Genomic DNA, 14,412 nt, shown 5'->3' with positions numbered 1-14,412 from the left:
ACACACACACACACACACACACACACACACATTAGATTCACCCGACTTTGACCAAGACCATCCCTGTACCCAAAAAATCTACGCCCGCTTGCCTCAACGACTACCGCCCTGTAGCCCTCACCTCCATAGCCATGAAGTGCTTTGAGAAGCTAGTGAAGGGCTACATCTGTTCCTCCCTCCCCATCAACCTGGACCCTCTGCAATTTGCATATCGCCCCAACAGGTCCACGGAGGACGCCATAGCCCATGTGCTGCACACAGCAGCATCACATCTGGACAAGAGGCAGGGGAACTATGTGAGAATGCTGTTCATCGACTACAGCTCAGCATTCAATACCATAGTCCCCTCCAAACTCATAGCCAAGCTCAGGGACCTGGGCTTGAACTATGACCTGTGCCAGTGGGTCCTGGACTTCCTGACGGGCAGACCCCAGGTGGTAAGAGCCGGCAACTGCACCTCCTCATCCATCACGCTCAACATAGGGGCCCCCCAGGGCTGTGTTCTGAGCCCCCTCCTCTACTCCCTGTACACACATGACTGCGTAGCACAGCGGAACAACAACACCATCATCAAATTTGCTGATGACACAGTAGTGGTGGGCCTGATCTCTGCCAACGACGAAAGGGCCTACCTGGAAGAGGTAGAGAACCTGTCACAGTGGTGTCAGGAGAACTGCCTCTCCCTGAACGTCAGCAAAACAAAAGAGATGATTGTGGACTTCAGGAGGTCGGGGGTCAAGGACTACAGCCCCCTCAGCATCGACGGGGCACCAGTTGAGAGAGTGAACAGTTTCAAGTACCTCGGAGCCCACATATCCGAGGACTTGACATGGACCACACACATTGACAGTGTTGTGAAGAAGGCACGACAACGCCTCTACTTCCTCAGGCGCCTAAGGAAGTTCCAAGTCAGTCAGAAGATCCTTAGGAACTTCTACTCATGTACAATAGAGAGCATCCTGACCGGCAACATCACCTCCTGGTTTGGGAATAGCACTGCAAAAGACCGTAGCAGACTACAAAGAGTGACACGTTCAGCCGAACGCACAATTAGAGGGGGGCTTCCCACCCTCCAGAACATTTACAACAAGCGGTGCAAGGGGAAGGCTAAGAGAATTATTAAGGACTCGAGCCACCCGAACAACTGCCTCTTTGAACTGCTGCCGTCAGGCAAGCGATACCGGAGTCTTATGGCGAGCACAGAAAGACTCAGAAGGAGCTTCTATCCCCAGGCCATCAGGCTGCTAAACGAACAATAATCGCTAAACGAACAATAATCACTATGCAACAACCATCAAATGCACACAGCACACACACCCACACGCACACACTCACTCAAACAAACAACACACTGCAGCACCCACTCTCCACACTTTAGATCACACAAACACACTTACACTTTATATTTATTGATAAAGGATTTGCACTACAACTCGTACACCTACTGTGAATTGTACCTAAACTGCACCTCGTCCATTTATGCCTTGCACTATATAGTATTGTATATTAGTACACTGCACAGTATTGTATATTGTATGGTAACTACGTCTACGAACATTGTACATATGTCTAAACTGAACACTGTGACCTCTTTTTTTACTTCTAATTTTTACTATTTTTACTATGTTTTTATTTCATACTTATCTTGTCATGCACAGTCTCTGGAGCGCAACAGTAAGAAGCATTTTGTACAAAAGTATTCTGTACTTCTGTATGACAACTATTAAAGAAACTTGAACTTGAAACTTGAAGACCAAAACCAGCTGTACTGAGAAAATGCCTCTTTCCAAAAAGATGGAAAACATCAGCCACTGAAGGACAACCGGACACTCTGCACAGCTTAGCCTTGAGCAGAGCAGCAACACCGTCTCTGGGAGTTGAGTGCAGTCGGACCGTCCCGCCGTGTGAGAGATACAAGTACAGCACAGTAATATAACGGAACGGCGCAGTGATTTGTGTTCTTTATGATAAGGTTTATTACTGGTGACAGGTACAACACTCACCACTGTGTACTTTAGGATAACACTGGTTCAGCTACTCTGAAACACTGGTCCAGTGATTGTCTAGTTCTTCAGGTTCCCCGAGCTACGACTAATCTAGGCGAGTCTGCTTTCTGTATTAGTGCAGCGGAATCATGGAATCTATTACAGTGTGACCTAGAACTAAGCACCCTTGTTTCTTTTGTAATCAATAACCGTCCACCATCAACACATCAGTTGTGTCTGCTAATTGCTCTTGCTTATGTACTGTATTATTATTATTATAATTTTTCTGACTATGTATTTATGATTGATCAATTATTTTAAATTATTGTGTGTCCTGTTTACATGTAATGCTCTGTACACTCTGTACAGCCATTGGAAATGAGGGTCTCCCTCAATGACTCCCGGGTTAAAATAAAATAATAATAGGGATGCTCGATATTGGCTTTTTTACCGATACCAATATACCGATATTGTCCAACTCTTAATTTCCGATACCCAAAAATGAATTATTTCAGGTAATTAACATTACATATCTCTTGTTGTGGAATTAACACAACATTATGCATACTTTTGACAATAAATAAAATCAGAATTTGTTCTTACTTGCTTGCCTGGGTAAATAAAGGTTATAGAAATGTAAAAAAAAGAAATAAAAAAAGTAATATTTTTTTTTTGAAAACCGATACCGATATTTTCCGATATCACATTTTAATGCCAACATCGGCCGATAATATCGGTAGGTCGATAATATTGGACATCCCTAATAATAAATAATATATAATATAGAAGTTATAAAACAAATAATTGAAAAAAGATATATATGACTCTGCATGTGACTGGTGGATCAAACAGCTGGTATGCCTGAATTATGAAAGGACGGTCCGTCCACATAGTAGTGTCCCTGTAATTAAAAGTAAGACGGCAGACATACTGCGCCCCAGGGCCCCGTCCTCCACTGGTTGTCCGCCGAGGGCACGTTCCAGCTGCTGTGCCCGGGGTGGTGCCCCGGATCGCGGGGGTACCCGTACGGCTGGTCGTTGACCCTCTGCCGGTGGTGAGTAGACGGGCAGGGCGCGGCCGCACACTCCTGCTCCGTGCTGGGCCTCTCCTCCAGGTCACAGAAGGACTGGTCCACTGGCTGGTGGTAGTTACTGCACACAACCTGCCGAGTGGTGCGTCCAACACCGCAGGTCACTGAACACTAGGTCGCAGGGGAGAGAGAGAATGCCGTCAGGGTCATGGAAACAATTAGTGCTTATTATACTAAAGGGCTAGATCCACAAAGAATGGATTGCACGGAGAAAGTTGCACCCTTACTTACAATTAATTATGAATTGAAAATGGGGGACCCTGATGTAAACAAGACGAAAGTCTTTCTCTGGTCTGCATCCCCTTAACAATTGTGTGTATTGAGCCGTACTGTATTGTACCCATTCTGCAATCTGTTAATAAAACGTTCATTCAATCAATCAATCAATCTGCATGGTGATTGATTGAATGAAAATTGTATTAACAGATTGCAGAATGGGTACAATACAGTACGGCTCAATACACACAATTGTTAAGGGGATGCAGACCAGGGAAAGACTTTCGTCTTGTTTACATCAGGGTCCCCCATTTTCAATTCATAATGAATTGTAAGTAAGGGTGCAACTTGCTCCGTGCAATCCATTCTTTGTGGATCTAGCCCTAAGTCTTACATTAAGTCCCATTCACTTTGTCTCACTGTACCTTCAATGGAAATGTTCAGTTTAACATGAATGCTAACACTAAATAGGCTAATCATTAGCCGCTAATATGTGTACTAGGCATGCTATGCTCGCAGGCAGCAGTCAGCCTACGACAGAATGCCCAGAAGGCACTATTTTCTTGATCGGAGCATCTGCGGACGTAATGTAAACACACTCTAACTAAATAAAACCATCCTTGTTATAGCGTTTGTGTCAACTGTCTATTTATTAATTTCTTTATTAAGTAGCCGTGTAATAAGCGGGATAATTTATAGCCAGCCGGACATTGTTGAGATTTAAAGCCCCTTCAGGGTGATTAGGTTTTTAAATCTCAACAATGACTGGCTGGCCATAAATGATCCCTTGCTTGGAATTGGGGGTGTTTATGTTGTTACAAAGGTTCATGTACAGATGTGCCAATATCAGTACTTTGTATGTACAATAATGCTGTACAGTATATATTATTATATATATTTATTATCACCGTATATATATATCTATCCTTATCTTACTAGTTACGCTGCTGGCCAGTATGACTAATAACATATTGTACATATTATACTACAACTATGTACATACATCTGATTAGCACTACACTCAGTAATGCAATCCAAGCTCTAGCCCTAAGTGCAGTATTGAGGAAAAGAAGAGGAAAACAGGAAGAAATGGTCTGGTTTTCAAAGAAGACAGAGAAATAACAGTAGGGCCAGCTTACCAACTCATACACACAAGATCACAGGCCTGGGCAGCTCAGTCAGGGCCCTTCTGGGCGGTGCGACCGGGTGGCAGTCTATCCAATAATAGTTAATGTTTTTTTTTAATAGGTTGGTTGTTCCGGCGAAAGAAACAAATACTGCTTTTCTAAACAAACGAAAGTTCATGGGTGTTCACAATGAGTAGGTTTCTGACTCAAGGTAAAACGGTTTCCTCCATTTGCCACAAGCTTCTCCTCTGGAAACACCAGCCGACTATTGGATTTTTTGTTTGTTTAGTTCCAGCCTCCCAGTGTACTGTACTGTGCACCTGCGTCCTCATTACCACACATGTATCAATCAATACTTAACCCACATTATTTCTCTCTTAATGAAAACCCATTTAGACCGAAAGAAAATGTAAAAGGAACGTAGAGAATCAAATGCCTCTCACTCGTAACACAGACCTGGTAGCACCTGAAAAGGCAGCTGACACGGTGTATATAGTACTTACAGGAGACCAGTCCCCAGCCGCCACTTGCCACAGGGGCTGAAGCAGGCCGAGGTCTCCGGCGGCCGGGGCAGCTGGGCACAGTAAGACTCATCTGCCACCCCTCCTGGGCGTCCCGACAGCTGACGTAACGCGCCCGCTCCCCCTTCCCACAGGACACGGAGCACTGGGACACACACACACACACACACACACACACACACACACACACACACACACACACACACACACACACACACACACACACACACACACACACACACACACACACACACACACACATACACACACACACACACACACACACACACACACACACACACACACACACACACACACACACACACACACACACACACACATTTTACATTACATTACATTTCGTCATTTAGGTGACGCTTTTATCCAAAGCGACTTACAGGTTCTGTACGACAAGTCAGCAGGAAGGGTACAACTCTTACAACTGAGTAACAATGTTCATCAAACAGTGCTGGAACTTGGGTGCTGCAGTGATGAGTGCATAGTAGTAAGACATATTAGTATAGTAGGAAGAGTGCATGATAGTATAAGACAGTAAGAATGTTATTTAAAAAATATATATTATAATTTTTCTTCATTTCAGATATTGATTGAAGTGTTTTTGTCACACGCGCACACACACACACACACACACACACACACACACACACACACACACACACACACACACACACACACACACACACACACACACACACACACACACACACACACACACACACACACACACACACACACACACACACACACACACACACACACACACACACACACACACACACACACACACACACACACACACACACACACACACACACACACACACACACACACACACACACACACACACACTAACCCTAACCCTAACCCTAACCATAAAACCCTAACCTTAACCTTAACCTTAACCACAACTTTAACCTAAACTTCAAGAGGAGTACAACCCAAATGAATAATAAAAAAATCTTGTTTCCATGGCCCAGGAAGGTTCAATCAATATTTGTGACTGTTGACTCCCTAATTGACCTATCTCAAGTGTTATGAGCTACTCTCTCATAAAGCTAGATACCAGAGAAGTAAGACTCAAACTTGTGATGTCACCAGGTATAAAGTCTGTAGCTGCTCCATAGACAATGAATGGGAGACTTGATTTTGTGGACCCACAGAATGTTTGTTTGAGTTTTTATACCCAAATTAGCTTTTTCTATAGTAGTATTCGTAGTATAGTAGTACAGTTCTGTAACAGAAGATGTACCCATACTCCCTTGGGTGTTCTCATTGGCGTTTGAGTCTCAGCACTAGTTTTTGGATTAGGGAGAAAGTTGTTTGTTTTCACTAATATATTTGTTAGAAATTCATGTATATTTTGTTTTTAAGAATTTGTAAAGGATACGCAAAAATAAGCATGTGCTTCAGCCTATTCCTTTTTTTCGGTCGTTGATTTTGGATTTTGTGTGTGAGCTTGCCTTGAATATGTACATTTGTGATTTTTTTTCTTTTTTCTTTTCCCTTTGTAAGTCCACATGGGTGTGTTTGATTTGTCTGTAAACAAGACCGAAAAATAAATGTCATTCATTCATTCAATTCTGAAATTGGGCGTAGTTCCCCTTAAACTTAACCCTAACCTTAACTAACGCTAACCCTGACCGTGACACTACAATAGCTTGTCAAGGAAAACAGGACGTCGAACATGTCCTTATTTGGTCCCCAAACCACAAACTGTACAGATATCATGTACTCTCAAAATTGGTTGCGACTTTTCACATAAATGTGCCAACACCAACACCTGCACGCACACACACATCTCCTAAATAACCTGTGAATAGAGTTTTTAACCTATTTTCTGAAAAGTTATACATGACATGTCGGGCCTAATAGTCACTCACTGTTACACAGGGGGGGGAGCCTCCTGTCTCTACTCTGTTCCCTTGAAACGAACTCCCCGGGGAGAATTTGATCTGCTGACACCATAGCGGCACACTGGCAACATAGTACCTACACACTGCCGAGGGAATGAATACCTAATGCAATCACAAGGCTCCAGATGAAATACACACGTATATATCCCACTCGTATCGATGGCACTCTAAATTCCATGATTTCACACAGAGGATGGCAGTTACGCTCCTCTGGGAATGTGTGTGTGTGTGTGTGTGTGTGTGTGTGTGTGTGTGTGTGTGTGTGTGTGTGTGTGTGTGTGTGTGTGTGTGTGTGTGTGTGTGTGTGTGTGTGTGTGTGTGTGTGTGTGTGTGTGTGTGTGTGTGTGTGTGTGTGTGTGTGTGTGTGTGTGTGTGTGTGTGTGCGCGCGCACATGTGCGGTATGCATTTATGGCGTGTGCACGTGCTTCTGAAAGACCACATGGCGCTAGCCTCTTTGACATGCGAGCTCACGCCCCGTTTCAGATTGACAGACGACGTTCCCTCTTGGAAACCGTAGACTGGTGTTTAGATGTAATCTGGTTTTGATTTGCAACAGGCAACAATGCAAAGTATCAGAGAGACAGAGGGGCCTCCCGACCCAGACATTGCGTTCTGTGTGTGTGTCTGTGTCTGTGTGTGTGTGTGTGTGTGTGTGTGTGTGTGTGTGTGTGTGTGTGTGTGTGTGTGTGTGTGTGTGTGTGTGTGTGTGTGTGTGTGTGTCTACAGCAGGGGGTATGGTAGAAAAGGCCAACATCAGTAAAGTGTGGCATGTAACATAAAGAGCATTGTTATTGTTGTGTAAAATATAGTGCCAGATCTAGTTTCCTATTCAATTTGGGTTTAGGGAATTATAGAAAATTGAAATAACAATTACTATGAAATACCACGCAAATTACACACAAAAGAAAGTAAGTAATTACTTGTATCAAGGGGGAAAAGCGTGGATTTCGGAGGCAAAATAACGAATTGAAAGTATTCAGACTACGTAATTTACTTTGATAACAATTCTGAGGAGAAATAATAATCAGCACTCTGTATTGGATTACATTTTTAAAGTAACCTTCCCAACCCTGCTGTGACTCTGTATGTAAACCTATGGATGGTTAATGTGTGTAAACCCAGATGTTCTGTGACTCTGTATGTAAACCAATGGGTGGTTAACTCATTGGCTGCCACGCTGTTTCCGGGATACGGCTATGCGCTGCCACGCATTAAACTAAACTAATGGAGTCCGTCACCTTGTTTGCAGGGCTATAACTATATTCTATATTATAGCTATGGATGCAATACTATGGCCCATTTGACATCGAGTATCCATCGTTCAATATGTGAAAAAGAAAAAAAAATTCCATCCATACATTCCCGTTTTATACCGTGGTGAATATAAGTATGGTTTTAGAGCGGTCTAGGGTCATTCCTGGGAGGCTAGTAATAGCCTGCAACGTGTATTATACTAAATCCATTGGCATTTCGTCCCAACACACGCTACAATAAAAAAATCAAATGCATATGATCGGTATTATGTTCCATCATGAATGAATGAAAGGGGGGGGGTAGTTTCTGATTAACCCATTCTCCGCCATTGACGGATTAAGACGTCATTCCTCGCCATGCTTAATCTGCCAATGACGGATTACGCCGTCATCGAGATCAATATTTCAAATTTTCTACACTCAACTCTCCAGCGCTTCAATACTGCCACCTGGTGGCCGATCGGCAAGTTGCCAAACCGGAAGTGGGGCCGGAAGTGCTTGGTGTCACCCCTATTCCGTCCGCCACTCGCTATCGCTCGCGGGACTCCATCTGGACACACTGGATAATCGATCCGTTGCCATAACTCGATAAACAACGTTATTTGGACGTATATAGTATTATACAACCCGGAAATTGTTCATCTAGATCAGGGGTCAGCAACCTTTTTGACATGGAGTGCTTGTTTGAAATATAGTTGTAACTAGTGTGCCTCAACAATATTCCATGCATCGTACATTTTATTTCTCATAATCAGGTATTTTTAATGATAATTTTTACATTATTACATCATTATTGTTATTGTTATTATTAACAATATTATTATGATGGTTGTATCAACCCTAAATCTGAGTTGGGGGGGGGGGGGGGTGCAATGCAGACAAACAGCTGCATACAGTGCGACCATTTCACTCACATTTGCCCATTCATTTTTGGACACATCACACACACACCATCGGTGTGTGTACTGTACGTGTGCTGTCATAGCTCCACCTACAGGCCTAATAAAGAACACCAGGAGAACACCAGGATGTGAATGGAGGGTGAATGTGAGGTATATCGTGTAAATAAGTTTTGATTGATCGCAAGACTATACTGTAAAAAAATAAATAATAATAAGTTAACAGAACTTAAAAATATTGAGTTCAGTTACTGTGCATTAAGGGTTTCAGTTTTCAATCCATAATAAGTTAACAGAAAAATAAGTACACAACCACATTATTTCAACCTAATAAAACTATGTTTATTGTCATTGTTTTAAGAACACAAGTTGACTTGGTAATACTCACATTTTGAGAAAAAATATGGCTTTTAACATGTGCAATGTTCAATGAAATAGAAAAATAAATAATAAAATTTGTTGATTAATCCCACTGGTCACAATGGTGACCGTAATAATGTTTTTGTTATAAGGCTCTGCAAATGTTACTGAATGATGTAGCAATGTATTTCCAGCTAAATTGAAATAATAAACAAATAAAGGGTCTCAATTAAATATGTGGTAGTAAAAAGAACCCGTGGGAGGATTTCAACAAGATAAATGCGACAACAGTGCAAAATATTTCACTATAATATTTCAAAGCAAAAAAAAGAAAAAATGTTTAATGCTGCCCCCTGTGCCTATGAAAATGCCCCTGCGTGCCTATGCAGGCACGCGTGCCTATGGTTGCCTACCCCTGATCTAGATCAACATCCCATAATAGCGATCTTTTTGCTCCACGCTGATCACCCACCGGTAAGAGGAAGCTGCGGTGAGTTTCAGCGTTTTTGATTATTATTAACCATACAAACTGCTCTAATCTATATATCACCCATACAACATGAATCATTTAACGTCGGCCATTGCATTATAAACGACCCCCCCCCCCCCCTCCGGTCAACATCAGATGATAAGTCATAATGTCTAGGATCATGTACAGTTGAAATTTTTTATCTGGGGTCAATCGCTATCAAACTGCATTTGATGATCTTATATATGCATAATGGCTATATCTCACGTTCTATTAAATACAGCAGAAAACGATAAAAACATATTTATACTCTAGACAGTATTTTAGTATGAATGTGTGAATGAAAAAGTAAAACATTCCTACATCCTGAACGATAGATAATTGATGTTGAATGGGCCATAGTAATGTCAATTTAGCAATACAATTTAAAAAGTTATAGCCCTGCAAAGAAGGTGAACATCTCCATAGACAAATAGAGATGGCAGAGGACGGTTTAGGACGAATCAAAGTGGTGGCGGAGAATGGGTTAATTGATTGTCAATAACGGCATTCGTTATTACAACAACAGACGCTGATCAGGACGATGGCTATGAAAACAAGGCACAATCAAGCTGAAAATTACGTTAAATTGCTCTTACCTGTGGCCGGTGGGATTCCAAGAAGAATATTCCAATTATTTGATTGCCATCTGGTAGATCGTATGTCTATTTGGCCCACAACATAACCCACCACAGCATAATGATTTGGGGGTCCTGAAAACTATTCAATGCGATCGGGTGAAGCCCTATGAAGGATGTCTATGTTGTTCAATGTGTATATAATGTATATATATCGGTGGGTGACAGCATCTACTCAGACTGATCTATAGATCTTAAAAGTAGGGCAGACAGTTCTGTGTCTCCACGGTAGGAGTGTGTGGCTCCGAGGTCGTTCGGCAGCTTGTAACAACAACAATCGAGATAAGCACGGAGAGCAGGCAGGGTTTTGGTCAGAGAGAGAGCTATGGGGAGAGTTTGACATCGCCGTTGCTATAGTGATTTGGGTCAAAGGACCAGTTGTCATAGACAGCGTGTCACATAGTAACGAGAAAAGGGGGCGGGTCTGTCGTTGTTATGGGGAGAATGTTATGAGATGTGAGTTTCTTCCGGGTAAGGTTAGATCTAGACACGAAGCTGACGCGAGCAGACGTGGATCAGAGAATTTCATCCTTCCCCACCCTCGCTGGGTGGGGGAAGGGAATATGACACATCATCATTAGCTTCGGCTAACAGGAAAATGGTGGTTGGCTACGACAAGGCCCAGAACCATCGGACTAATGAGAGGAGAGACGGTGGAGACGAATGAATTAGGACTTTTCAAGGACAATACAGAAGGGGTTACATCTGATTATGAGGCTTTGTTTATGGAATAAACAAAGTTTTTCCAAGAAAGGTATCACGTTGCCAGTGTCAAATTCTTATGATTACGGATTGCATATAAGGGGGATGACATCGATGTACAGCCAGTATGAGAAGGTCGACTTCGGAGAGAGAGATAAACACAACGCAGAAACTACACGAACACAGAGGAAGAGGTGATACTGGCTGATTATGGTCGAAATCTAACACCTAGGTTCAGGTTAGTAAAAAAGAGTGCCCGGAGGCATTTCATCGACACACAGCCCAATACACAAGGTTTCAAATGGTGCTCGATACCGCCACCTGGTAGGATGCGGCCAGTATTGCACTTTAGCGATCTCAGACTCAGCTCCATGATAACACCAGGCTCCCTGATAATGAATGGAAATATCTAATAAAAGAAATAACAATCAGGGGCGGCTACGTGGCACAGTGGGCAAGGCGCTCGCAACGAATGCTGGAGACTGGGCTCGAACAGGATGCCTCCTGTTCGAGCCCCGCTCTCCACATTGCTTTCAGTTTAGCTGGTCGTCCACAGTAATACACATTGGCCGTATTACGGGGAGGGAAACTGAAGGGTGGGGATCGGGCGTTGTGGACAGCGACTCCTACAGGTCGGTTGGTGCGCCTGCGCAGTAGAATCAAGAAGCGACGGGGGCGAGGCCCCTCCAAAGCCCAGACCCTTGACGCTGAAAGATCGAGCCGCGCAGGTGAAAAGATGCTACTGCTGTTACCTCGAGTATCGGAGGGGACTCGTGCTTTGTATGACTTAGTCCACATTGCAGCCGGCTTGTGGGAGGCAAGAAACAACGTTCGAAGACAGGGGAGGGTTGAATTGGACGATATGAAAATTGGGATGGGAGGAAAAAAATTGAAAATGGGAGAAAAAGTGAGAAAAAAAAAATAACGATCAAATAACGAGTATACTCGTTGTTGGCGTCCAACGATTGGCGGCCAATAACGAGTTTAATCGTTGTTGGCAGTGAATGAGTTAATGTGTGTACACCCAGAGGTTCTGTGACTGTGTATGTAAACCTATGGGTGGTTAATGTGTGTAAACCTAGAGGTTCTGTGACTGTGTATGTAAACCTATGGGTGGTTAATGTGTGTAAACCCAGAGGTTCTGTGACTGTGTATGTAAACCTATGGGTGGTTAATGTGCGTAAACCCAGAGGTTCTGTGACTGTGTATGTACACCTATGGGTGGTTAATGTGTGTAAACCCAGAGGTTCTGTGACTGTGTATGTACACCTATGGGTGGTTAATGTGCGTAAACCCAGAGGGCCAGGCTTACCGTGGTCCAGGAGCCGTATCTCCACTGAGTCAGGAGCTGGCTGGAGGTGTCGGGACGAGTCGTGCTGTGGAGCGGAGAGGCCCACGGACAGGCTGCCATCTCACAGTCCTGCACACACACACACACACACACACACACACACACACACACACACACACACACACACACACACACACACACACACACACACACACACACACACACACACACACACACACACACACACACACACACACACACACACACACACACACACACACACACACACACACACACACACACACACACAGTGTTGTATAGTTTATCAAGATATAAACCATGATAAGTATATCAAAGCTGATGACGTCCTGTCAAATACATCGATTTACAAGTCGTGAGATGATGATCAGGTTAAGTCAACTGAGAGAATCCGGTGTGTGTGTGTGTGTGTGTGTGTGTGTGTGTGTGTGTGTGTGTGTGTGTGTGTGTGTGTGTGTGTGTGTGTGTGTGTGTGTGTGTGTGTGTGTGTGTGTGTGTGTGTGTGTGTGTTTGTGTTTTTTTTTTACGTAAAAAATGCAAGAAAAGACGTGGACATCTTATTGTTTACATTATACTGTTTACACTGTTTATTTAGTTAGTTTAAACTGTTTAATTTTTTTCACATATTTTTTTTATATTCAGATCAAATTGTATTGCCTATATTTATGTCTTTCTACTATTACCCTGCCCATACCTGTACCTGTTGCTAGGATGCCAACATTTCCCCAAGGGGATCAATAAAGGAATATGTAATCGTATCTTATCTTATCTTATCTCATAGCACCCAATTCACCAACACATAAAACACAGCTAACCGGGCCCTTCACTAATTACACTTCGCAAGTGGCCGCATGATTCATTGCAAAAGCTATTCCATCCATAACGCCCTTGAGCAAGACACGTAACACACACTGCTCAGGTGATCAACTCAGCAGCGGGAGGCGGAAAGATGGCTAGTTCAGAACACCATTAAAATCGAGTCAATATGTCGCGCATATATTTCAAAATTACAGTTACAAAGTTGCTAGTGCTGATGAGGACATAAGCTGTACTTCCTGGCTTCTACCCTCCCCCCACGTCAGTCATTGTCCAGGGGTTAAAGAAACAGTGTGGAACCTTTGTCTCCACCTACTGGCAGTGAGAGTAAGTAGTTATCCGTGTTTGGCCTCCCCGTCAATCGCTTTCCATTCTTGACTTTATGAAATTTCAGAGTTTCTTTCTTTTATCTGGAAAGTTTTCTCGGGCGCTTCTTACGTTTTTCTGCCATTTTCACTCCATCACTACTGTTCTTGTTGTTGTTGTTCTCTTCCACTCTGGGCTCTGGAAAACGAACCACGATGTGGGGAAAACACATCACTTAAAAGAACCCGCCAACATTTGGGTAAATTAGCTTATCGTCCTCTCCAGAGAGAGACAAGAAGATAGATACCAGTTTCCTCTCTGTGCGTTCAGTAGAAAGCTATCTGGCTGCATGTTAGCCTAGCTTAGCACAATGAATGGAAGCGGACATGACCGGTTAGCCTTCGGGAGAAGTGTTAGTTGGACAATGCCTAGGCTAACCGGTCATGTCCGCTTCCATTCATTGTGCTAAGCTAGGCTAACATGCAGCCAGATAGCTTTCTACTGAATGCACAGAGAATAAACTGGTATCTATCTTCTTGTCTCTCTCTAATTTCCCAAAATGTTGGCGTGTTCCGTTAAGCCAGCGTGGGAATGTCTACACAGACACTATTCCGGTATACTGAGAAATACAGAGAGAGCCCCTGGTGGTGACGGGCTTAACCAGCACTGTGTAAACTCTTCCTTGTTAGTGGGCAGTGCACGAGACAAGCCCATACATGCTGACGA

At 43.3% G+C, this 14,412-nt stretch overlaps 1 protein-coding gene across 1 annotated transcript in view; it reads right to left on the bottom strand.

Annotated features, from left to right (window-relative positions):
• The window catches only part of LOC311245433 (A disintegrin and metalloproteinase with thrombospondin motifs 20), a 99,615-nt gene that overhangs the window by 63,091 nt on the left and 22,112 nt on the right, over positions 1-14,412 (bottom strand). Inside the window, 5 exon segments of the mRNA XM_084335275.1 lie at positions 2,917-3,186; positions 4,922-4,941; positions 4,944-5,027; positions 5,030-5,084; positions 12,547-12,654. Coding sequence (XP_084191401.1) covers positions 2,917-3,186; positions 4,922-4,941; positions 4,944-5,027; positions 5,030-5,084; positions 12,547-12,654 — 537 coding nt within the window.

This window comes from Notolepis coatsorum, assembly GCF_963971535.1.
Source record: "Notolepis coatsorum genome assembly, chromosome: 18".
NCBI lineage: Eukaryota > Metazoa > Chordata > Actinopteri > Aulopiformes > Paralepididae > Notolepis > Notolepis coatsorum.
This window is presented reverse-complemented; position numbering and strand designations above follow the sequence as displayed.